Source organism: Anopheles arabiensis, chromosome X, assembly GCF_016920715.1.
Source record: "Anopheles arabiensis isolate DONGOLA chromosome X, AaraD3, whole genome shotgun sequence".
In the NCBI taxonomy this organism is placed as follows: domain Eukaryota; kingdom Metazoa; phylum Arthropoda; class Insecta; order Diptera; family Culicidae; genus Anopheles; species Anopheles arabiensis.
In genome coordinates, this window is record NC_053519.1 from 1,660,925 (window position 1) to 1,685,623 (window position 24,699).

At 48.7% G+C, this 24,699-nt stretch overlaps 1 protein-coding gene across 3 annotated transcripts; it reads left to right on the forward strand.

Annotated features, from left to right (window-relative positions):
* The first annotated feature begins 6,008 nt into the window (after window positions 1–6,008).
* Window positions 6,009–23,010, forward strand: LOC120905442 (syntaxin-binding protein 5). 3 transcript variants are annotated; one of them, XM_040316210.1, is made up of 23 exons: window positions 6,009–6,180; window positions 9,116–9,213; window positions 9,280–9,468; window positions 9,563–9,697; window positions 9,801–9,864; window positions 10,018–10,225; window positions 10,333–10,408; window positions 10,489–10,649; window positions 10,720–11,185; window positions 11,272–11,350; window positions 11,433–11,549; window positions 11,647–11,783; window positions 11,850–12,036; window positions 15,371–15,872; window positions 17,947–18,063; window positions 18,157–18,279; window positions 18,380–18,505; window positions 18,577–18,768; window positions 18,839–18,947; window positions 19,321–19,407; window positions 20,000–20,095; window positions 21,351–21,475; window positions 21,558–23,009. In XM_040316210.1, exons 1-23 carry the CDS (start codon window positions 6,034–6,036, stop codon window positions 21,818–21,820), a joined length of 3,804 nt encoding a protein of 1,267 aa, XP_040172144.1. In that variant the 5' UTR covers window positions 6,009–6,033; the 3' UTR covers window positions 21,821–23,009. The 3 variants fall into 3 exon arrangements, with proteins under 3 accessions (XP_040172144.1, XP_040172146.1, XP_040172145.1); XM_040316212.1 differs by lacking the exon at window positions 15,371–15,872 and adding an exon at window positions 16,698–16,977 and having other exon boundaries at window positions 6,034–6,180; window positions 21,558–23,010; XM_040316211.1 differs by lacking the exon at window positions 19,321–19,407 and having other exon boundaries at window positions 6,034–6,180; window positions 21,558–23,010.
* The last annotated feature ends 1,689 nt before the right edge of the window (window positions 23,011–24,699 follow it).

Below are 24,699 nucleotides of genomic sequence, written 5' to 3' on the forward strand. Positions count from 1 at the left end.
CGTATGGTGTAGTTCTGTCAACTCAATTTGATGTTGTTGACTACGGAGAGAAATCTCATTTTTATATTGCTTTAGATGATGATGATAATGGTCCTCCCTACTGCATAGGATCGAGAATGGCGAATACTATCCAATAAGTACAATGAAATATCAATACAGGGGTTTCCAAGTCACTTTTGAATGTGCTCATAATTATTCACCACATCCAAGATGTTTTTCAACAACTGGTAAATGGTTTATTTGCTTCAAAATGATATTTCGGTTTTAACACATGATTTTCAACACATAACAAAGAACAGCCAAACTCAACCTAACTTGAGACGTGTTGAAAATCATGCTGAAGAAATTAAAAATTATTATGATGGAAATGAAATATCAGATTGATGTAGATTAACATCTTGCACGCGGTGAATAACAATGTTTACATCCGAAAGTGACTTGGAAATCCCTATAAGGATTAATCTACAAGGGACCGTCAGTTTAGAGTCATACACATGTTAGAGAAAACTGATGAAGGTATTGGCTATGTTGTATCCAAGAAACCATGGTAAAAATCTGGCATCCTTTAACTAATTTTTGTGTGGACACCTTAAAAAAAATTACCTTAGAGATTGTAGATAGTCAAATCGCATATGCAACTTAGAGAATATTCGCCTTAGTGAGAGATTCATCTTCATCAAGAGACATACATTGTATGGAATATGACGGGACTATCAACATGTTCATCTTAAAGGAATAAGTCATCTGGAAGAGACTACATCTTACATAGATTTCACTGTATGTGTTAATGAGTAATTTTTGCTGCTTTTTCCAATGACCGAGTATTCATTCAACGCCACTTTTTAATAGTGTACCGCTTTTGACCTTTATTCTCAGGCCAATATGTGACCGAAAACGATTCTGTTCGATCAACGTTTCCTCCCCCCAATATTTCTGGGTGTGTACCCAGGATAAGCAGAGAAGTACCCTGGAGAGCAGAGGGTGAGGTCCTGCGAATCGTGAAGATGGAAAAACTGTTCCCATCGGTTTTTTTTACAGGATGCACTGTGTCCGATGATGTGGCAGCCTGCCTGGGTGTTTTATAGGAGCTCCAGGCAAACGTCAAACGAATGATAGGCTAGATTGGGTGCTGCAGGTAAGAAGCAAACAGCCGATAGCATTTTCCAGCATTTCTCTCTACATCCCAACAGTCATGCAGTCACGTGCTACGAGCATTTTAGTCAGATGACACATTTCGGAAATAGCAGCAAAGGCTGCATACTTGTTTTGGAACCTCCAATAGATGTCGCTAGGTGATTGTTTATGTTTTCCGCATTATGTAACAGTGATAGTCTTTATTACATATATTTACCTTGAATAGCTCTTCCCTTTCAGTTGTTCAGTGCTGTAGGCAACGAAAGTAAATTACTTCCGAAAAAATAATTTGTTACATTGTATACGTACGCTTCGTTATTCGGTTAGGATCACCAGTACCGTCTATGCGCACGCAGTCATCACTGGTTCAAAATAACAGTTGCGAGAAGTTAGAGCAAGCCGTTAACAAACTTTTGCATCAACAGACGCAAGATAGTAAACAAAACAAATCGTGTTGTAGTGGTGTTTTGTCCCTTTTTTTCATACATTTGGCTGTGCATCAAAGCTGCAAAAGTATTGTGCTACCCTGAAATCACTCAGTCATTTGAATTATTGTAATGTAATAGAATAATTTGAAGAAAAAACTGTTTGCAGATTCAAAATAGGAATGAAAACAAAAACAATAAAGAAAAAGATATATCCAAAGCTCTAATCAAAATCAATTGCAGCTCCACATTTTATTTTTCTACAGTATCTTCTTCTTTCAATGACTCAGAATCGTCCCGGTCAATGACCGTAATAGCGGGAGCATTGCATTTTTCGATAATAGTGACAATTTGAAGCAAAAATAAAAAAAAAAAGAATCATACTTTAATAAAGCTATCTTCCCCCACTTCCTAGCGCAATTCCGCCCATCCACTACTTTGGCTAACCACTATCGACCGTCTCGCGGTTACCGTGCAACCGACATCCCGCCAAATAGTGTTGTGCCGTGAAGCGTGCAGCCAAATTCGATGACAGATCCATACAAAACCAAATCTGTTTTCATTTCTCTATCATACTAAATACTTTCACGCTATGCGTGGGCGCGTGAAAAATTTGACATTTCATCGAATGTCATCGCACCATACAGGATGACAGCTGGGTGCATACATTTAGGCGTGAAATGTTTCATCCATGTTGATTTTGGCTATTTTTGCACGCTTCACGGCGTGAAATTGTCTCGATTTGTCTGGTGGCACGGTTACAATTGCTTTAATCGATTTGATGCTATTTGAGGGTGGGTTGTGGGGGGGGGGGGGGGAATGTAGATAAAGTCACAGTTGCAACGCATGCGCGAATTCACACTCACAAACACACACACGCACAAATGCTACAAAAAAGGATACGTACGTCGGGTTCCGAGGGCTGATGCTCGGTGGCTGAAGGCCCAAACCAATTTCGCCTTCCCGACGGTACGGTTCGACAGCGGTGTCCGGTGTCCAACTAGTGCCAGAGTGTGTGTGTGTGTGTGCACCGAAAAAAAAGAAGAAAAATCGAAGTGACAGCAAAAGCAAAAGACAAGTACTGAGCAAAGTACTATAGAGATATTACTTAAAATTAAACTTTGAAACAGCAGAAAAAAAAAACAGTTGGATAAATCGAAACAGTAAAAACAAGCACAAGAGAACTTTCTTACATCATCTCAACTTTTGAAAAAGAAAAAAATAAGAGAAAAGAAGGAAAAAGTAATTGAAGACGATCCGTGAGAAGATAAAGCATAACAGTAATTCAAAACCAGCCAAAACAAACAAAAAGTCAAAAAGCAAAAATCAACAAACAAAGGTACAAAGAAAGTGTCGTTTTGCTTTTTCTACCTCTGTTTGTTTGGGTTATTTGCTTGACTTTTTTGTTTTATTCTGGTTGTTTGCTTGTGCGTTAAGTTTTCCCTCACTGCCATACGTGCAAAACGTGTGCTGCAGTGGGTGAAAAAATAACAGAGCAATCTATCCCACCAACGCCCACCCATTTCCCTTCCCCCCCCCTCCCCTGCCTCCCCACTCTTTCCCACGTGTCACCACCCTACTCACCGAAGATAGGAAATACCGATACGCCGTGGTCTGTTTTTCACAAGACCTTTCTTTTTCTCTTTCATTTCATTTTTCTCTCCTTTTGCCTCGCCTTGTCACACATACCCGCCCCGCCCCGCGTTAGTGTGCAGAAAGGTGCAAAAGTGCTGATAACACCCCAACGCAGAAAGGGGTGGGCAGAAATACACAGCCAAACGAAAAGAAAAGACAAGACAAAAACTCTCCCCCGATAGACAAAACAAGTGCATTTTTGTGTTTGTGTGTGTGTGCGTGTGCAGACTGTGTGTGACTCTTAGTGCCCGCGCGTGTGTTTGTGTGTGTGTGTGTGGTACCGTTCGTGCGTGCGTGCGTGAAAAAACTAGTTTTCCCCATTTTATTTTCCTCGCGCGCATCCACAAGCCACCCTCTCGGTTTCCGTTTGTCCCACCAGCAGCCTCTCTTTTTCTCTTTCTATCGACACACACACACACAGAAGCTGTCATCTGGCAGGATTATCAGTCTCTCTCTCTCGCTGGAACCAAAAAAAAAAACAGTTAAAACGTAAGATAGAGGGGAGAGGAGGGCAGTGGTAGCAGAGTGTGCAACGGGCACGTGTGTGGGTGTATATGTGCGGAAAATCAGCGCACTATCAGCAAGCAGAGCTTCCAGCCCGGTAGGACAAGGGGGCGCTGCCCCACACCACACCACACCACACACACACATACCGACCATGTCCATGCGTCAATGATGGAGAAAGCGAAACGGCATAACACGTTGCTCGCTGCACGAGCTCACTAAACAGCCGTAGGGCGCAGTAGCAGAGGAAAGCGACCCGAAGGAAAAAGAGGAAAAGAGACGCTCGACAATAGCGCACATGTATGTGCATGTGTGTGTGCGCCCGCGCACAGGTGAAAACGTGTAGAGACGAACGCCGGACAGCCTGCGCCTCTCGCACGCAAACCGACAGCAACGGAGCGAATTTGCGTTGCGCGCGCGCGCGCACACCCGATTGCATCGTTAGAAGCGCGTGCGAGAGAAAGAGAGAGAGAGAGAGAGAGAGAGAGAGAGAGAAATAGAGAGAGAGAGAGAGCGCCCGCGCATTGAGCACTTTTTGGAGACAAAATTGAGCAAACGGTGAGATGGCGCAAGCAGCAGCAGCAGTAGTAGAAGCAGCAGCAGCAGAAGCAGAAGCAGAAGCGGTAGCACCACACGCGACCAGTATTAGTGCACACGCGGGTCCGTGAAAACGGGCAGACGGACACGGCACCGGGTTTTGAACCGGGTTTTTGTTCCATATCTCGCACGGCTCACCATTTCTCTGCGTTTCTGCCTGCGTGGGTTTTTTTTTTATTTGTTTTCCGCGCCGATGATTGTGTGCTGATGTGAGGGCAGCTCTGCAGGAAGAAGAAGCAGCACTCGCCTGCCAGTCGCAAAATCACGAACACGAGACCAACCCCAAAACCAATGTGTATGTGTGTGCCCCGGACATGTAAACATTCCAACAAATAAGCACACACCCACACACACACAAACATTCCCCACACGTACAGAGTGCCTAATCAGTGCTTCCGGTGTGTGCGTGCGTGCGTGCGTGCGTGAACGGTGTGTGCCCTGTGTCGCCCCAATCACAAAGGGAAAGGAGAGAGAGCGAGAGCGAGCGAGCGCGCGCGCGCGCGAAAGAGAGTGAGAGAGAAAGAGCAGCGAACAAAACAGAGCGATAACAACGCCCAGAAAAGGTGCGCGATCCGTCAGTAATTGGGTCGCGATCGGTGTAGTCGGACGAAAGAAGTGTGGTGGCAGCGGACAAAGACGCGTAAAAGAAGAGGAAGAAGAAGAAATATCAATCAGCAAACGACAGCCACGACAGTAGCCCTCCCACACAATCATCCCTCTCTCTTCCTTCCCCCCTTCCCTACTCACACACACACACACAGGCACACAAATCATATCATCATCATCCCCAATCTGTACCATCTTGTCCCCACTCCCCCACTCTACTTACTAAACGGTATAGCAAAACAAAGCAACATACGCATACACACATACACACACATCCACACACACATAGATACAGACGAAACGATGTGCTTTGCTGCGAGGCCAACGGTTGTTTTTTGCACGCTGAAGAACAAGAAGAAGAACAACAGCTGGTTTCGCCCCTTTTCGATGCGCTGATCGTGCCCGTGGGTGGTGGCAGCCGAGTTCGATTAGAAGCAGCACCTCACCTCACCCTTACACACACACACACACATAGCACTCACAGCACACCCATACACAGCAAGCGCACCAACACCATACCGTTGCACCACCATCCATTCGCCCCACGTATAGGGCGAAACAAAAAGAACCGTCCCACTACTCCGTATTCCCCATTTCTTTGTCCCATATACGCACACATACATTCCCGCCCCGTATCCCGCTACCTCCCCCACCCCCCCTCCCCCCTGATCCAGTTGGGCTTTATCGATTTGCGAAGTTTGGAAGTTTTGAGGCAAACGCTTGGAATTTGCCAAAGCCAACGCGCGCGGAGAAAACCCCCCCCAAAAACGAGTGTGCGTGTGTACGGCGGCGAGCGCGCCCGCGCGCCTGTGTGTGTGTGTGGGATCAAGGCGAAAAAAAAAAAGACAACACAGCATCCACACCGCACCGCGCACCCCTTTGGACGGCAGCGGCGCAAGCCAACCGAAAACAAAAACAAACACCAAGCGCCCTGCTCGCCAGGCATCATTGCTTGACCGACCACCCCTTCCACCGCGGTCCACCCGTTATCGGCCCACCCGCACACGCACGCACGCGTGTGTGTGTGTGTGCGCGCGCGCGTTGCGTGTGGTGGCTGCGTGCGTGCGCGCGGAGTGGAGACAGTGCGGTGGCAGCGTCGGCGGCTGTGGCTGCCTGTTAAGTGCGCGGCAAGATGAAGAAGTTCACCTTCAAGGGCGTGCTGGACGGGTTTCGGTCGTCGGTCAATCAGCAGTCGGCGGCGGGCGGCGGAGCGGCCAAAATCTGCGTCGAGCAGGAGATACAGGAAACGCTCCGGTCGGAACATTTTCAGCTCAAAAAGGTAACACAGAGGCTCGCCCCAAACTCCATTGTACCGTTTTTCTTTGTGTCTGTGTGTGTGTGTGTGTGTGTGTGTGTATGGGGGAGTTGAGGGAAAACATGGGGCGGGGGTCAGCGACGGTCCCGATGCACACCATCACACACTGCGGGTGACGACACATTCCAATGCATGTCTCGTTCCGTCTTCCTCCACCCTTGCGTTTTGCTCCTGTTGAAAACTGCGCCATTTCACACACGTACAGGCCCCGCGCTTCGCCCTCCCTTTTCGCCATCCCCCCCCCCCACTTGCGGCGATGGCATGATGTCATCTTCTGAACCATCCGAACTACCGCCGACCACAGTTTCGCAATCAAACGAAGGGAGCGTCGACAGCGGCCGCCGTCCCCACCAACCAACCAGCCTGCAGAGGCACTCTCCACCCACCCGGTGCAGCACATCTATCAAAACCGAAGCGAAGAGGAAGGAGGGACCTACCATCAGGCCCACCAAACCAGGCATCCCGTGGCTGTGGCCGTTATTGATGTACAAAAGTAGAAGAAAAAAACCCAATGCTCCTTTCATTCTCAAAAGAACTCAACGAACTCCCGGCAACGTGCAAGAATCACTGGAAGTGATCACAGAAATGCCATCGCTTTAGCAACCAACCAACCAACGTCATACAACGTGATGTGTGTCCTCGTCCTGTTGTGTTCCCTGGTCCAAAAGCAATGCAACGCTCTACCAACTGCGTGTGCGGATCGATATTTTTCACTCCCCGGTGTGGATCTGCAAATTATTCCCTTTCCTCTCTCTCTCGCTCTCTCTCTCTTCTGCTGTGTTGAAGGTTTTGATGGACGACCCTCCATGGCCAGGAGAGCGCTGACGCCATCTAGCTATAATTTTGAAATTATATATGCTTCCTGCTGCACCCTGTAAAACCGCCAACCCGAGCACGATGAGCTAATCGCTTTCCTTCTCTGGAAACCTCCTGGGAACCTCTGGGGTTGGGAATTTGGCTCTCGCCATATCGGACAACGTGGACACCCTGCGAGGACACCGCGAGACGTGCGAGAGTCCGACAAACGCTCCACTCCCACTCACGGTGCGCGGTAGGGGAGAGGGAAGGAGGGAAAAATCTTTTGCACTGAATCTGCTTCATCATCGGCAATTAGGGGGGGGAGGAACGCTGGTGTACGCAGGCATCCTTTTTTCGTTTTTTTTTTTCTTGTTTGCTGCGCAGCCAGTGGAAGTGCGCATGCCCGCGCTGGTTCCTCTGGTGTGGAGTGGAGCAATTTTCCTATTGACCACCCCTGCCACCCCCTTCTTTCCCGCACTTCCTTCCCATTCTCCGTGGCGAGTATTAACTTTTTTTCCGGGGCTGCCCTCTTCCCGTACACCATCCCAATTTGGCCTTCGCCGCGCGCAAACCACGACCTCCGGCAACTGCGCGACGAGCAGTGCAGGGTGTAGGACAGGATTTAATTTTATATATTCATAGATTCACCCCCCCCCCCCTCTCCTCTTCTCCCTCAAGAGTGTAAGTGTGTATGTGTGTGTATAGTGTGTGTAGAGGCGAATCCTTCGGCCCTGCGGGCGCCGGTCAGAATTGGCTGCCGGAAGATAGCCAGCGTTTGTTTTATTTGGTATGTTACTACTGCTGCAAGCTATATCATAAGACACACGCGGCTATCTTCCGCAACCCGAACCAGCAAGCGCGCGGTCACCCACCAAAAAGGCATCTCAGCAAAACCGCGCACCAAGAACGCTACCGTCGGCTTGCGGTGCAAAGGAAATGCGTCGGGAAACCCCCCATTTATCCCCCCTCTCCCTCTTCAAAATTCGCCAAACGTGAGGAGGTCTCGATCGTTGGTTCCGCCCTACGTCTCACCCCTTCCTCGACCTTGGCAAAAACGCAACCCCGAAACCGGGAGCAACCGTTCGCTTTTTGGGGGTTCGCTGCTTGAAAATCGATACCATCATGAGTCTCCTGCAACGAGCGGGATTGGTCTGGTCGGCACGGCGCGTGAGGAAGGCAACGGTGTCATGTGAGCTTTTCCCGCTGTGAACCCCCAGCTTCCTCCAGCATCCCGGATTTTCCCGCAGGCAGAGCGAACTGTCGCGTGACAGTGCAATTTTCCATCGCGCTGTTTGCCCTCTCCAAGTGCCGAATCAATACTTACCAAGCCCCAACTTGGTGCTTGCGTTCCCACATACCCTGTTTCTGCTCTGCGTGCTCCAGGGGAGTTGCGCTTTCTCGAATTTGCGCTGCTAGTGCCGTGGTTTTCGCACGGGTTTTTTTTTTTTTTTGGTTTTGTTTTCCAGCAGCCTCGCACTGCGCAGATGTGCAGATGTGAACTCTCCCTCAATTGCTATCTCTCCCCACACACACTGCATCCGGTTGCCCTCCCCCCCCCCCCGGCCCCTCCCGCTATACCGTATGGGACGCAAAATGCTCCCCATTATTGTCACGAGCGTGCGCACAAGCGGTTCAAGTTTGGCGGGTTTGTGTTACCGTATCTTCTCCCCCTCACTGTGTGTGTGTGTGTGTGTGCATCTGGTGCTGCCATCTTGAGGTTCCAAAATTTTAAACCAAATACCCCTCATGACGGAAAATGTTGGAAAATGGACCCCGCGGCCGTAATAAACTAAACGGTTTTATAACCATCGTTCAAGTAGTTTAAAATTCTATGGGAAAAAATGCTTCATGCCCCCGGTGGAAGAGGGTGAGGGGTGAGGGTGCAGAGAGAGAGAGAGAAGGTTTTCGGGCTTGCTACTGAATATTGTATCATAGCAATTAAAGATGGATCCCATATGGAAGCGTCGCACGCCTTCATGGCTCGCATTGACGCAATGGAAGCCGCCGTTACCCGTGCCAAAAATCCAATCAATCTCACCTTTTTTGTATTTTATTTTTTCTCTACTATGCGCTTTGCTTTACCGCGGGAACGAACGAACAGACTTTCCGCCATGGATTCCCCTACTCGCCCACGGCGCTCGCGTTCGATCCAGTCCAGCGAATTCTGGCCGTCGGCGACAAGTTTGGCTCGATGCGACTGTAAGTATGCTCCTGTTTCGCGTGGGTTTTGCCGATCGATATCCTAGCCGCTTCCTCATTCACCAGGCTGGGCAAGTTCGGCGTCGATGCGCACGTGAAGCACGAGGGCGAGTCGGCCTGTGCCGTCAATCTGATCGAGTTCCTGGTAAACGAGGGCTGCCTGGTGACGGCCACGGCCGACGACACGCTTCATCTATGGAATTTCCACACCAAAATCCCGAAGGTGGTGCAGAGCCTAAAGTTTCAGCGGGAAAGGTAAGGGCACAGCGGGGTGGGATGAGAGCCAGTAGAAAGTATGGGATGTGTGTGTGCTAATTTTTTGTTTGTTTTTTCGTTGTAAACATTCCAGAATATCTCGTCTGCATCTGCCCATCGGTACCAAGTGGCTGTACATTGGCACGGAAAAGGGTAACACGCACATCGTCCACGTCGATTCGTTTACCCTCAGCGGCTACGTTATCAATTGGAACAAAGCTATCGATCCGTAAGTGGCGACGATGGGGCGACCATGAAGACTTTAGCCTTCATGGATAAGAAACTGCGAAATGCATGCCCGTTTTTGCTTCTTTCGCTTCGTTTCGTTTCAGCATTCGCAAGACGCACCCTGGCGCCGTGGTTCACCTGTCCGATAATCCGCTGGATGCAAACAAGGTACGCGCTAAAACCGAACCACTCCGCCCTACCAAACATAGTTGCTGCCCCTAGGTGGTGCTAATTTGGCGCACGTGTCGGTCCGGCCTGCTTCACCTTGTCTCGGGGGTTTTCTTTTATTATAATGTTCCCTTTTTCTTGACGATCCAACAGCTGCTAATAGGATTCGAGTCCGGTCAATTAGTGCTGTGGGATATGAGAGGCAAATGTGCGGAATTTCGCTGGCTGTCGCAGGAGCCGCTCAGCTCCTGCTCCTGGCATCACGAAGGGAAACACTTCATAACATCACACACCGACGGTTCTTTATGTACGTGGCCTTTGAAACTTTCACCAAAACCCTTAACTCATAGTTTTCCTCACGGTAAGTGTTGACTCTCGGCACGCAGGTGACGCACCGCACCTGCACCAAACCTTCGCCAATCGTCTTTTTTTTTCATTCTGTTGCCTTTTTTTTTTGTTCTTCTTCAGCTAAAACGAACAAAGAAGGAAAAACGGAAAGCTGTAACTCTATTCAAAAAGTTGAAGTGAAAACGAATAGAATAGGGTAGGTAGAAGATAATGCCACACTGTCCGCGTAGCTGGCTCTGCATCTGGCTGTATTGCTTTCTCTTTTTTTTCGGATAGCGATCAATTTACCATCTTCTCGGGCGGTCTGCCGACGGAAAAGTGCAGTCCGAAGTCGCACTGCATCACCGTGATGGTGCAGGGCAAATCGACGACCGTCCTGGAGATGGAGCACAGCGTGGTCGACTTCGTGACCATGTGCGAGAGTCCGTGGGGCAGCGGTACGTACTCCATCCCGCATCCCCGTTTTTGCATTGCAACTATAAATGACCATTTCTTACCGCTTCGCAGACCTGCAGGAACCGTACGCGGTCGCGGTGCTGCTACAGAACGATCTCGTACTGATCGACCTGCTAACGCCCGGCTATCCCACGTTCGAGTCGCCTTATTCGATGGACCTGCACGAGTCGCAGATCACCTGCTGTACCTACCTGGCCGACTGTCCGTCCGACCTGGTGCCCGCGTTCTACTCGGTCGGGCGGAGCGCGGCGACCAACCGGCGCTCCGGCTACTCCGAGCGCGAGTGGCCGATCAACGGGGGCGAATGGCAGCCGACCAGCTGCAGCTACTCGGAGATCATCCTCACCGGCCACCAGGACGGTTCGATCAAGTTCTGGGACTCGAGTGCCGGCACGCTCCAGGTGCTGTACAAGCTGAAGACGTCGAAGATCTTCGAGAAACCGCGAGTGAGATCGATGGACAGTGGCGAGGAGGACCCGTTGGCCATCTCGATGATGTCGTTGTGCGCGGAATCGAGGTAACGGGGGGCGATTCGGATCGGGGGAAACTTAATCGTCTTTATTTCATTTGTGATTTTTGTTTTTTTTTTTGTTGTTGTCACAGAAAGCTTTGTGTTGCCTGCAACTGTGGTTATGTGGTGCTGTTCAAGTTTCGGAGGGCCGAAAGCACCGGGGACATTGTGGTAGGTAGTCGCACACCTTCCGACACCATCAGCCGTCTCTCTCTCACACACACACACTCTCACTCTCTCTTTTTTCCGGCAGGTTTTGGACATCCCGTTCACCATGGAAACTTTTACCGAATTTGAAGGCAGTCCCGAATGTGAGTTCATACCAAAATCACTGCCAAAAACCGTTGACTCTACGGAGAGCGATAAGAAGGTAGGTAGGCGGTAGCGGGAGGGTGGGGGGGGGAGGTGCATCGGGAACCATCTCACCCCGAACCATGCGGTTGTTTTTGTTATGCTTTTGTTTGCAGAACTGCAGTTTGTTGAAGGTAAAAACTGGACCACAGCGAAAACCGCCCGGGTTTCAGGCTCAGCTGGTATGCGTTCCGTCGTGGGCGTGCGGCAGTGTGCAGATCACTGCGCTCACCATCAACTCCAACTACGGACTGTAAGGCAGCGCATGCAGCGTGATCGTTAGCGAATGGAGTTTAATCCTGTTGTCTAAAATTTCCAGCATGGCGTACGGCAACGAGTACGGCTTGACGATAGTGGACATCGTGAAGAAGACGTGCGTGCTGAACCTGTGCACGCAGGAGATGTACGGCGCGCAGGACCCGTACTCGCGGACGCCCCGGAGTCCGAAGCGTTTGGAAAACAGTCAATCGAAGGACGATTCATTGCGTTCCCCTAGTATAGATCAGGTACGATGGTCGCATGTCGGTCGGAGTGGGGTCAAACACTACTAAACACTGGCTCAACCGGAAACACACAGATCGAAACATCCACAAACACTCACACACACACATTCTTACACATTGTATCGTGTACTATATAGCCCAGCTCCATACATTATGCTTCATTTAAGAACCGTAGGTTCGATTGTCATTCATGTGCGTGTACCCACGTGATCGTGGTGTGTGTGTGTGTGTGTGTGTGTGCGCGCGAGCGTGTGTGTACGTGTGTGTGTGTGTGTGTAGCGCATTACTTGTGTATTTTCTTTGTCACACGCGAAAGGAAAGGGGCAGACCCCCCCCTCTCACTCCCCTAGAGTGTCGAAGTCTACTCACTTCATTCCTCGCGGCGTTTGCTAAAACCACTAAATCCAACCAGAACGCCATTCCAACGTTTGGGAAAGCGTTTCACCCAAAGGGGGGAGTACCTTCTCGCGACGGACGGAGCAGGCATTCTCTATAGCGCATTTGTCTAATTCACTCTTTCTCACCCACTTAGGGGTATGGCGGGGCCATCGCACAACCATGTCACATCATGCACATATGCCCGATTTCGCAGGGGGGGGTGGAGGGGTGTGGTTCGGGATGGCCTTTATTGTACATGTAACAACGCGCAAATCATTTTCCGCGGCGTTTGCTTCTGGTAATGCTGTGTGGGCTAACCCATTTCGGCTAACCCATCTATTTCAGGGGCGTTTTGGGATTTTCTTTTTTTTTTTTGCTTAACCTTGACGGAGTGGACTCTCGGAACCTCTTAGGGCTCCACCGAAGTGTCAGGAGGTAGCAGGTGTACAGTGCTGTTGGCGACGATTAGATTAGAGCGGGGGTTTCTGTTCGCGTAACTAGCGCACGTCCCATCATCATCCTCATCTCTGCCACCAGTGTTAACACGTACTAAAAACCGCATCCTCATCTCAACAATGGGTAGACACTCTTCAACTGCTCTCTGTCAGCGATCGATCGATAGCATTTCACTAACCGTAGCGCAGTGTGTGATGTACAGACTAAGGGAGTACAAGAGCGCAGCAGCAACTCGGCAAACCACTGTACACAGCCGCACTGTACTGCGCGTTGTATTCGTGTGTAGTGCGTGGTTACGTGGTAGCGGACCCTCTCTTGTGGCACGTGTTTTGTGGAGCTACTAGAGCGCTCAACTTAGTATACACCGAACACCCACCGTACTTAGCCCCGTTACGTGTGTATTCGTTTGTTTTTTTGGTTCGTTTCTTCACCTCCATCCTAACAAATGTGTTGTGTATGTAAGCGTGTGTGTGTGTGTGCGCGCACGTGCGCACCTACTTGTAACTTATAGGCATTCGTGTGTATGCTTTGTTTTCGAGTCCTAATTACAATTCCATCGTACTGCAGTGTGTACAGTAACACAGCGGTAACTGAGATCCAGTACTGAATGCTCTTCTATGCGCTTATAGGGGTTTCCAGGGGTTCTCAAAGTTGTGGGACACTTCCTCAACTATTTCTTATGGGAAGTGAACTTCATATGATGAAAATTGGAGTCTATGGCACCCTTTTTGGACAGGTTTCTTGGAAATTCTTATTAGATTTGTCCAACAAGGATGCTATAGAGTGCAATTTCCATCATATGAAGTTCACTTCCCATAAGAAAGAGTCAATACAGTGTCCCAAAGCTATGAGAACTCCTGGAAAACCCTGTAATGCTATAATGTAAGGCTGTCGAGGGCTTCCATCGATGTGAAATTTGTATATAGGTAGTGCCGATAGGGCGGGATTCTTTTGATTGGAAAAGAATCAGAACCAAAATGTGAGTGGTAACTGGTGTTGGCTCTGTTGTTGAAAAGATATCATAAGAAGAACATCTGTAGATTAACAGATTTCTCAAATTCTCGCAGGGCAAAGCAGCCAGTGCTGCAAAAAGTCATGAGTATCACGAGATTTTCACCAACGAAAACAATGAACATATACGTGGTAGCTTGATGCTCATTGCTAATAGGCAATAAAAGACCTTGATGACATGCTGAACACGACATGTGAATTCTTGAGTCCAACGCGATACTCTGACTGACAAACTTAGCTTAATGATTTATCATGATTTTTTGTGGCTGTGAACAGTGCTGCCAAATGCCACTGTTTCAGTCATCAACACTCATGACTGAAACGAAGTTCAAATCAGATCAGGTACACAACTGAGATGATCAGTGACGATACTCAAACAGTTGGAGAATCAATCACATGCTTGGTGACATTTAGTTTAGCACCCAGCTTTTGATCACTCACTTGGTCACGACATTTTTGTCGACGATAATCATGACATTCATGATCACCGACTGATAATCACGACATTCATGATCACCGCCTGAAAATGTCACGACCAAGTGATTGACCAAGAGTTGGTTGCATACAATATGTCACCAAGCATGCGATGGTCGCAACAACAGTTTGAGTCTCATCTCTGATCATCACAGTAGAGCTCGTGATGCTGACATGATTTTGTTTCAGCCGGAATCTGTCAGTGAATATGTCAGTGACATTTTGCAAAACTGATCACAGTACAAAAAAAAGTCATGACATAGTGACTGACCAAGCGATGGTCGCTAAAATGTCATGAGTATGTATTAGTATGATGTATTAGTGTATTACCTCTGATTATCACAATTGAGTACGTTACGCTGACATGGATTTTGTTTCAGTCAGATTTTATGACATTGACAGTGATATATGGCACCACTGAGAGCAGCACATGTGCTTCTTTTTTAACTTTTTGCTTTGGGTGTAGGATGTGTTTCACGGTAGTGTTTGTGGATGGATTAACGTAGCAAAAGAAAATCACCAATAAAAGGCTGTAAAGCATTTTTTTAACAAATATAAATCGGTTGCCGCTGTGTGATGTGCGCTTCCTGTACTATGTGAACTCTCGTACTCGTAGCAGTCTCTCTGTCTCTCTATCTCTCTACACACTATACATTATATAGCAAACATCATCGTAGTATCCTAACACTATGTGTCTCTAGCTAACGCAAAACATGACTAGGCATTAGACTAATCGTGGGATCAGGCGCGCGCTTTTGGTCCTGTAGGCGAGACTGTAGGATGATGATGATGATGATAATGAGACTCCCTCTCTGTCTCTCTATCTGTACACTATACAGCAAGCATCATCATAGTAGCCTAACCCTATGTGTCTCTAGCTAACGCAAAACATAATTGGGCATTATAGTAATGGTGGGATCAGCTGCGCGCTTTTGGTCCTGTAGGCGAGATTGTAGGATGATGATGATGATGATGATGACGATGATGATTACCGAACCAAGTTATCTATTTGCTCCAGCCTAGCCACGTTGTGCCGGAGGCGCAGGCGACGGTGGTCGTCGGGCCGGTGGATGAGGCGGCCAGTCCATCGTTGGCGGTCCCACCCTGCCCGACCGACAGCCCTGCGGTCCCGCTCGCTCCCGTCGTTACCTTCGCGACCTGCGGCGGCCCTAGCGGTACCGCCGGTGTTGTGGCGCCCGAGCAGAAGGAGGAAGGCACCGAGCAGGAAGGCAGGCCGAACAACGCAATTCTCGCGCCGGGCGGGAACCAGCCGGCGCAGGAGGAACCGCCGCCGGCGTTGGGGTTGGTCGCTGGGGGGTTGTTGGCAATGCCGCCAGAGGGTTTGGGGCAACCGCCACCACCACTACCACTACCACCTGCAACGGTGGAAGAGGAAGAGCCGGCGGCGGCGGCGGCGGCGGCATCGTCTGGAATGGCAGCAGCGGCAACAGCAGCGCAACGGCGTGCCAAGAAATCTTTCATTGAATCCCTACCGCTGCCCAAATGGTTGCGGAGCCTAAGTAAGTACCCTCCGCCCCCCCTTCCTCCCTCCCCGTTCAGCGGGTCCCGTGTGTATGCGTGTGTGCGTGTGTGTGTGTGTGTACGTCAACCAAAGGCTGGAAATGGCATTCCCGCGAGGGTGTGTACCGAAAAGGGGGAACCCCACATTTGCGTGATGTGGCCCTGCTCTTCTACTGTGTTTCATTCCCCGCCCCCCCTTTCCCCGGGTATTCCACACACCCCTGTTGCCGTACTGTGGGTTTCTTCCGTCTTCTAACAACAACTCCGCCCCCCATGCGACCTCCCGCTTACGCCCCCATCATCTCCTGCTCCGTCGAAAGCTGTGTCTTCTTCTTCTCATCGTCCCGCCATTGTCGGTGTGCTCTTGCCCAGGGGTACGGCTAGGTCTTCCTCTTCTTATTGCTTCTGTTAGCTGGGCCGCAAAGATGAGACATTCGTACACCAACACTTTCCCACACACACTCACACATGCAGTCACTAACGCCCATACTCACACCAAAACACAACAAGCATTGTAATCACACCGGAGTCGGAGAGCTCGTAACAGGGGACGGCCGTTTTGCGTCTTGGGCGTCTTCTCAAGTGTTCGCTGGGAAACGCCAGCTGTAGCTGTGATGGAGCGGGCGTAATAGTAGTAGTGGTAGTAATAGTAGCTGGACTGTAGAGTCGCCTGTCGGTTACTGGGCCTCAATATCATGTTCTGCTCTTTCACCGCCCCCCCCCTCCCTCCTACCCTGACTCTACTCTCCACTCTCACAATCTCCCCCCAAAATAATCCCACCCCCATCCCTTCCCCCATTTCCCTCCGAATTACCCCAACACAGATAAATGGGCTCGTCGGCGGTGGCAGTGGCGGCGGAGGCGGTGGCAGCGGCAGTGGCGGCGGCGGCGGCGGCAGCGGAGCCGGTGGCGGTATCGGGAGCGGCACCACGTCCAGCTCCGCGACGACACCGAACGCGGTCAACTCGAACATGCCGCTGTCGATGTACGAGCGAGGCATGAGCATATCAAGTGCCGGAAGTCCGAGCAAGCGCACTGGAGCTGGAAGCGGATCCACGACAATAACGGGTCTGACAGACTCGGTCAGGAAATCACGATCGCAAGGTGCCCCCATGCAACAAGCACAACCACAACACAAAACAGCAAAAGCAAAACCAAAGTTCTAGTCTCTTCACACCCAATATCCACACCCAACCCACACCCCGCCAGCACGCACTCGCACACTGCACCCTGTTTTGGTTTGGATGCTCTGTTTCAGTGTGTCTGCGTGTGTGCTTTTTGTTTTCCCGTTCTATTTGCAATTTTGGTTTCCCATTTTCTAGAGGAGAAAAATCATCACCATCACCACCCTGATCCGTTTTTTTTTTTTTTTTTTTTTTTTGTTGTTTTATCCACCCCCAGTGTGTTCACCTGTTTACTTGCCAACCCTATGTCACCAACATTTCAATCACTACCACACCCACCCATCACCTTATTTAAGTTTCATCTCGCGCGCGCGTTCCTCCTGTCCTCCCGAGAAGGATGAAGCTTTCGTTTCTTTGTCCCGTTTCCCTTCGTCCACAATCCACCACGGTTTTGTTTCCCCCTCACTGTATCTATACTTTATGTGAATCCGTTTTTGTTCTCCTGTGTGTGTTTTCCTGGGTTTATTAGGGTTTTTTTACACTTTCCATTAGTTGTTTTCTTTGTTTTGTTGATGATGCAAATCGATAGATTTATGCTGAAAAAAGGTCCATAAAACGCATAACGCGCTCATTTTGTGTTGCGAATTGCATACCTTACGGCGTATTACTACGCTTTGGAGCCCAGCAGTTAATGTATGCAACGCGTAGCAAATCAGCTTACTCCTCATCCACTGATTGCAAGTTAGATCTTTATCTGTATCCCTGTCTCCAGCACAGATATTTGTTGTTTTGCCCAATCCTGCTATTTCCATTTCCTTTTCTTTTGTTCTTTTGTGTGTTCTATAATAAAACATCCGATACGACAAAAATACTAACGGCGAACCTACGTGCCCGGCGTGGTCCGTCTTTTTTTTGTTTTTGCTCTTTCGTTCCAATCCCCTTTTTGCAGATAAATTGGATAACTCATTCTCGAGATCTCGTTCATCTTCTATGTCAAGCTTAGAAAATAATGCAATGGAGGCTGTGACTTGTTTGGCTTTTGCCGATAGTTATGTAAAAAAAAGCGGTAAGTCAGTGCTTTAACCTTCAACCGTGGCCCATATGACACTGTGTACTGATGGTTATTTATATTATTCTTCTGTTGCTCTATTCCGCTTAGATCCCTCAATGGCGTTGCCTACTGCATGGTTGGGAACCAGTTTAGGATCGATCCTAACCATCTCTCTATCCATTCCGGAGAACGATTTGAGGAAAGCGAACGTGGTCCAGACGGCACCTACCGGTAGGTGGCTTGCTTCTTTTGTCTGTCTTGTGCGCCCGATTGTATAGCTTTAGGCGCTCTGTCAGCACAGTCTTTTAACCAAACTATTTCGCTTCTGCAGGAGCCATGTTCCGGCTAAAGGGGTCCATCCTTTCGATGTCGCTGCTCGACTGCAACGGGGCACTCATACCGTATTCGTTCGAAAGCTGGCGCGAAGATTCGAAGGACAGCAAAGAGAAGCGAGAAAGTATGTAGAAAAGGGGACACCTGGTAGAAAAGGGGAGAACAGTTTTTCTAACCCATTCTCGATCATTCCAGGGACGCCAACCAAGACATCATCCACAAAGATGAGCCCAACCAATCCGGACGGTTTGTGCGATCGGCAGTTTATTGCGATTGCGAGCGAGAAGCAGGCGGGCGTGTTTGCGCTACCGAGCCAGAACTGCGTCTACCGGAAGAAGCTGGTCGATTTCGATTTTATCGTAAAGGCAGAAATCATTAGCATGAAGGGTGAGGGCGCACGAAACGGGCGATGCGAACTGGACGCTAAATCTCATCTGCCTTTTCCTAACAATTCCAGATAGTGTCTGTCTGATATGCTACGCTTCGAACGGGCATCTGATGGTGTTTACCCTGCCCAGCCTGAAACCTTTGCTCGAAGTTGATTTTCTTCCATTGGCTGATCTAAGGTATGTTGGTAAAATCGAAACTGGAGGCGTCGGTGTGATACAACCCGGCCATATAGCATCCGTATCTGGGGGCTATCCACCAGTTTCTTCCCCCTCTCTACCACGTAACCTCACTAACACCACCAATCACCCACCAACTCCGATTGCACTCCCGAACGGTAGCGGGAGCGCTGCCACAGCAAAACAGTTTCGTCTAGGACGCTACTAAGACTTATCAAAAGGGGAGCGGGGGGAGCCACACAACCCTTTTCCCACTTCACACAGCCACCCTCTGCTCTATCCTCTACCACCTCCCCACCACCATCTTACCCCTACCATTCCCACTCCTGCCGCACTCCGTTCAAGCTAAATAACTCGTTCTCTTCACACACAGTTTCCAAACCAAGTGTAAACAGGGCGTGGTGGATCCAATGCTATCCATTTGGGGGCAACAACTTATAGTCAATGAAGATTCGAATGTGTAAGTGCTGCAAAAGAGCCCGGAAGGATGGGTTTGTTGGCCGATCTTCGATCGATCCGAGCGACCCCCCGGACAAAGCCGACAAACTGGCTGGCTTTCGATGGGGGGGGGGACGAGGGGAAGATCGGGCGGGGAGATATAGTGAGAATGCGATATCGTTTCTTCGAATGAGTGCCACGAGAGTGTTGGAAGAGTGTTTTCATGTCGGGGCGAGGGACTGTGGACGATTGTGTGACGTAATGGATCCAAAACAAACAAAGCAAAAAACAACCGTAAAGCACGCCACACAAATTGCCAAACTAAACTATTTCTCAATATTTTCGTTCTTATATATCTATATCATATTACTACTTACTCACTCACTAACAAACTTAACCAAAATGTGTGTTTTTTTCTGAAACAACAGTCTGTTACAAACATTATATAAAATTTGTTGTTTTTTTCTGTTCTATCCTCCTATCTTTCTCTCTCTTTCTCCCTCTTTTTATTCCCACTCCCCTCCGTCTGTTCCTGCCTCCAATGCGACACGTATACATGCTTCTGTACTCCCCCATTCACTCTACCATCACCACCGCTACATTCCAAAATGCAGGATTTCACGGACGTTTAGCTTTAGTAACAAGGGCCACGGATTGTATCTAGCCACACCCACCGAAATCCAAAAATTTACCGTTTGCCAAGAATTCAGGTAAGTGTGTGTGTGTAACAGTCTGGGGATGGGAAGGATAATCGCACAAAGATTTGCGTATGAGCTGGGTCCCAAAATTCCCAGAGGGCCCTATACGATCCCTAGTACATTAGAAATTCCATCAGACCCTTCTTAACAGAATTTTGGGGAAGGATACGAACATGTCTATTGGTCTTAAGGTGTTAAGATATCCAAGGACAGTTAGGAGCAGATGTTGAAAACTAAGAGATGATATAAGTAGGATGTAATTTCTCGAGGAAAGGAAGTAGATCAGTTCCTCATGCAACTAGATATTCAGATATATAAAGACCTAAGGTTCACTGGAAGGACCTGATCATCAAAAAATTGAAGAGCCTTGAAAGCATTCAGAAGAAGACCCTTCTTAACAGAATTTTAGGGAAGGATAAGAACATGTCCATTGGTCTTAAGGTGTTAAGATATCCAAGGACAGTTGGGAGCAGAAGTTGAAAACTAAGAAATGATATAAGTAGGATGTAATTTCTCGAGGAAAGGAAGTAGATCAGTTCCTCATGCAACTAGATATTCAGATATATAAAGACATAAGGTTCACTGGAAGGACCTGATCATCAAAAAATTGAAGAGCCTTGAAAGCATTCAGAAGAAGACCCTGCTTAACAGAATTTTGGGGAAGGATAAGAACATGTTTAGTGGTCTTAAGGTGTTAAGATATCCAAGGACAGTTAGGAGCAGATGTTGAATACTAAGACATGATATAAGTAGGATGTAATTTCTCGAGGAAAGGAAGTAGATCAGTTTCTCATGTAACTAGATATTCAGATATATAAAGACCTAATGTTCACTGTAAGGACCTGATCATCAAAAAATTGAAGAGCTTTGAAAGCATTCAGAAGAAGACCCTTCTTAACAGAATTTTAGGGAAGGATAAGAACATGTCTATTGGTCTTAAGGTGTTAAGATATCCAAGGACAGTTGGGAGCAGAAGTTGAAAACTAAGAGATGATATAAGTAGGATGTAATTTCTCGAGGAAAGGAAGTAGATCAGTTCTTCATGTAACTAGATATTCAGATATATAAAGACCTAAGATTCACTGGAAGGACCTGATCATCAAAAAATGGAAGAGCTTTGAAAGCATTGCGCTTTTTTAAGTGATCTAATGGCAATCGTGGGTTGCCATCTTCCATCCTTAATGCCCGAAACCTTTCCGATAGCACTTTGCTTTGAACATGAACGACACCAACTAACTCTCCTCCTTTACAATCGTCCTTCGCACAGCCACCAATACAACAATATGCTTGGCGATCTCTACGTACCTCATGAAATGCCGGAAGCACCGAAGGAGAGCTTCTTCAAAGGACTGTTCGGCGGAGGCATGCGCAACCTCGACCGAGAGGAGCTCTGTAAGTGCGCCTGCATTATGCGTTTTTTTCTTCTTCACATTCGTTTCACCCTTTCCCTCGTGTCGCTATGCTTTTTTTGCAGTCGGCGAATCGAGCGGCAAGGCGAACCGGTCGGTGGCGAAACACATTCCCGGCCCGAACGCCGACATCCAGGCGCTGAACGCGCGGACGACGTCGGTAACGTCCGAGATCGGCAAGGCGCACCAGCTCATGCTCGAGCGCGGCGACAAGCTGAGCCAGCTGGAGGAGCGCACCGAGCGGATGGCGAACGAGGCGCAGCAGTTCTCCAGCTCCGCCCATCTGCTGATGAACAAGTATAAGGACAAGAAGTGGTACCAGCTGTAAGCTCAACATCCTCTCGCAAACCGTCCCCGCACTGACCTGTCGTCAGGCTGACCGCGATGCGCGGACGCATGCTTGCGACACGCAACGCGTGGTGTTACGCGTTGCGCTCACGACCATGCGCCACAAGCTCGACAGATTTGGCAGCTTACAGGGCTAGCGGCGGGGAGGAAGGAGCACGGCGTTGGCATGGAAGAACGGCGAAGGCATCCCAAACTCAACCCCCGCTCCCGTCGAACAATTAAACCGGGCGCGTTCGACGCCAGCGGGGGTGGGTGGTAGGGGTTTGTCGGGGAGCAGATTTTGTTTGAAATGGGAAGCGAAAAAATCAACACTCCCCAACCCCTCCCTCTCCCTGTTCCATCCCTCTTTCCTTCAACTAATACAACCCTGTCTCACCAAGCGAGCACACATGTTACACAATGCAACAATTGAAATGGATGGTGGGTTAGGAGAGAAAGGCAAAAAGAAAGAGATAGATAGATAGAAAGAGAGAGAAAGAGAGAAAGAGAGGAAGAGAAAGAAAGAGAGATGCCAGCGATGAGGGAAAGAGAGATGCCAGCGATGAGGGAAAGTCACATTCTCTCTTTGCAGTGCGCGGAAAAAGGAAAGCGAGCGCGTGAACGGTTGGACACAGACAGGGAGGGGTGGGAAGTGACAACATACTGTAAAACATTGTGTTTACTTGTTGAAAGTTTTTAGAGCATATGCATTGCTAAAAAGGGAGAAGAAAAAGGAGCAGAGCTGGAGAAAGATTAACAAGCAAACAAGCGAGCAACAGCAAACAACAGCAAAGAGCAGAAGGAACGTGTTACATTAAATTATTTTTTTAAACTTAATTACAAACAAGCCAACAAGCAAGCAAAGCAACGCAAAAGTGGAAGAAGCAAAGCAAGAAGAAACCAAGTCATTACTCAGTAAAACAGCAGCTACAATAGAGAAAAAAAACAACAAACCGAAGAACAATACACAGGTAGGGGAGCAGAAAAGAGAAGCTAATAAGAGAGCAGAAGAAGATGTAAAGAAACAAAAAAAACACACACGTATTTAAGTGAAAGTGTTTGCCAGGCAGTTTTCGGATCACAAGTGGTGGCGCGCCAAATAATTAAACATAAAAGGGGTTTTGCCAGCATCTAAGAATTATTAAAGCAGAAACAAAACAAACAAAAAAAAAACAAATCGCAAGCAAAAACGACACAAAACAGAGCAACAATAAGGGGTGTTAAACGAAGATGAATAAAAGTTCGCATGAAATCGCGTGTGTGCGTGTGCGTGCGTGCATACGCGTGCGCTTGCGCCCCCCCGCCATTCGTCTCCGCCGGCAATTTGCAAAGCAGCGTGCGCCTGCAACCGATCACTCAACGCCCCCCGCACCCCCCCCCCTCCAACACCCCACCCCTTCTCAGGGGCGGTTTGAGGGGTGGCTATGGTGGTGGTGGTGTGCGAGCCCGCGGGACCCCGGAAAACCGGAGAAGAAGCAAAACGAGAGGAAGGAAAAAAAGAAAGAAACGTGGGGAGGTCGAAGAGTTACCGACGGTGAAATTACTGCGCGTTGCGTATCATTTGTACATAGAACATTTTGATATGACGTGTACTGTACATATGTTGAGAAAAATAGCTATTATTGAAAAAAAAAAAACAAAAATGGGAGTTTGTGTATTATTTCTCGATTGCTCGGGAGAACGGAACGGATTCTACCCTGAGAAAAAGGCTGAAATGGTGATGACGTTTGCTTATCCAGGTGTACAGACCATCCGCCCAAGTGAAGAGCTATCGGAAGCCAATAGCTTAACGCCAGCATGAATAACACGTGTTTCGATGCAAAGTATCGAGGGCATTATAGCACGCAGGATGATTCCTACATGATTACATGATTTCAGACACTTTTGTCCGTTTTCCTGATAGAAGAACGCACGCTAAACTTAAGAGAAGAGCTTTTCGACTCAACAAAAATATGAAGGTAACATACTTACTTACTTATCCGGCGCTACAACCGCTTTGCGGTCTTGGCCTGCCTCAGGAGTGTCCGAAACCGCTCACGGTCTCGCGCCTTCGTCTGCCAGTCCGTTATCCCGGCCTTAATGGCGGACGCCTCCACGCCATCTTGCCACCTCAATTTGGGCCTACCACGCCTCCTCTGTCCTTGTGGACGGCCTAAAAAGACTTTACGGGCTGGGTCGTCCGTTTCCATGCGTACAACATGGCCAGCCCACCGGAGCCTGGCGAGCTTAATACGCTGTACGACAGTGAGGTCGCCGTACATCTCGTATAGCTCGTCATTATAGCGGCTCCTCCATTGTCCTTCCACACATACGGGGCCAAGTATCCTTCTGAGCATCTTCCTCTCGAACGCGGCTAAGAGGGCTTCGTCAGATTTGGACAGTGTCCATGTCTCAGAGGCGTATGTGAGTACTGGTACTATATAGGTACTATATAGTCCCAGCTTCGTCCGTCGCGACAGGTTCTTTGAGGTGAACTGCTTTTTCAGGCTGTAGAATGACCGGTTGGCAGCCAGCATCCTTGCGCGCAACTCAACTTCCATACTGTTGTCGTTGCTGACCTTTGACCCAAGATAGGTGAATTCTGGGACGACTTCAAAAGTGCGTTCACCTATCTGTACATCACGCCTACGTAGATTTGGATTATTTATTGGTAGGTCCGCTGATGTTGCCACCATCAGTTTGGTCTTTGCCTCGTTTATCTGCAATCCGAGGTTCTCTGCCGCCTGCTCAATCCCTTGGTAGGCTTCTGCTACATAGGAGAGCCGCAGACCAATGATGTCTATATCATCAGCGTATGCCAGGATCTGGGTTGACTTATAGAAGATGGTTCCCGTAGTCTCCACCCTCGAGTCGCGGATGGCCCTCTCTAGCGCCAAGTTG

What these genes read in the sequence shown, in the direction of transcription:
- LOC120905442 (XM_040316210.1), top strand. Translation starts at nt 6,034, where the DNA reads ATGAAGAAGTTCACCTTCAAGGGCGTGCTGGACGGGTTTCGGTCGTCG. An exon ending in TCGTTGTGCGCGGAATCGAG is followed by an intron (nt 11,186 to 11,271) that starts GTAACGGGGGGC and finishes TTGTTGTCACAG; the next exon opens with AAAGCTTTGTGTTGCCTGCA. An exon ending in ACCGTTTGCCAAGAATTCAG is followed by an intron (nt 20,096 to 21,350) that starts GTAAGTGTGTGT and finishes TCCTTCGCACAG; the next exon opens with CCACCAATACAACAATATGC.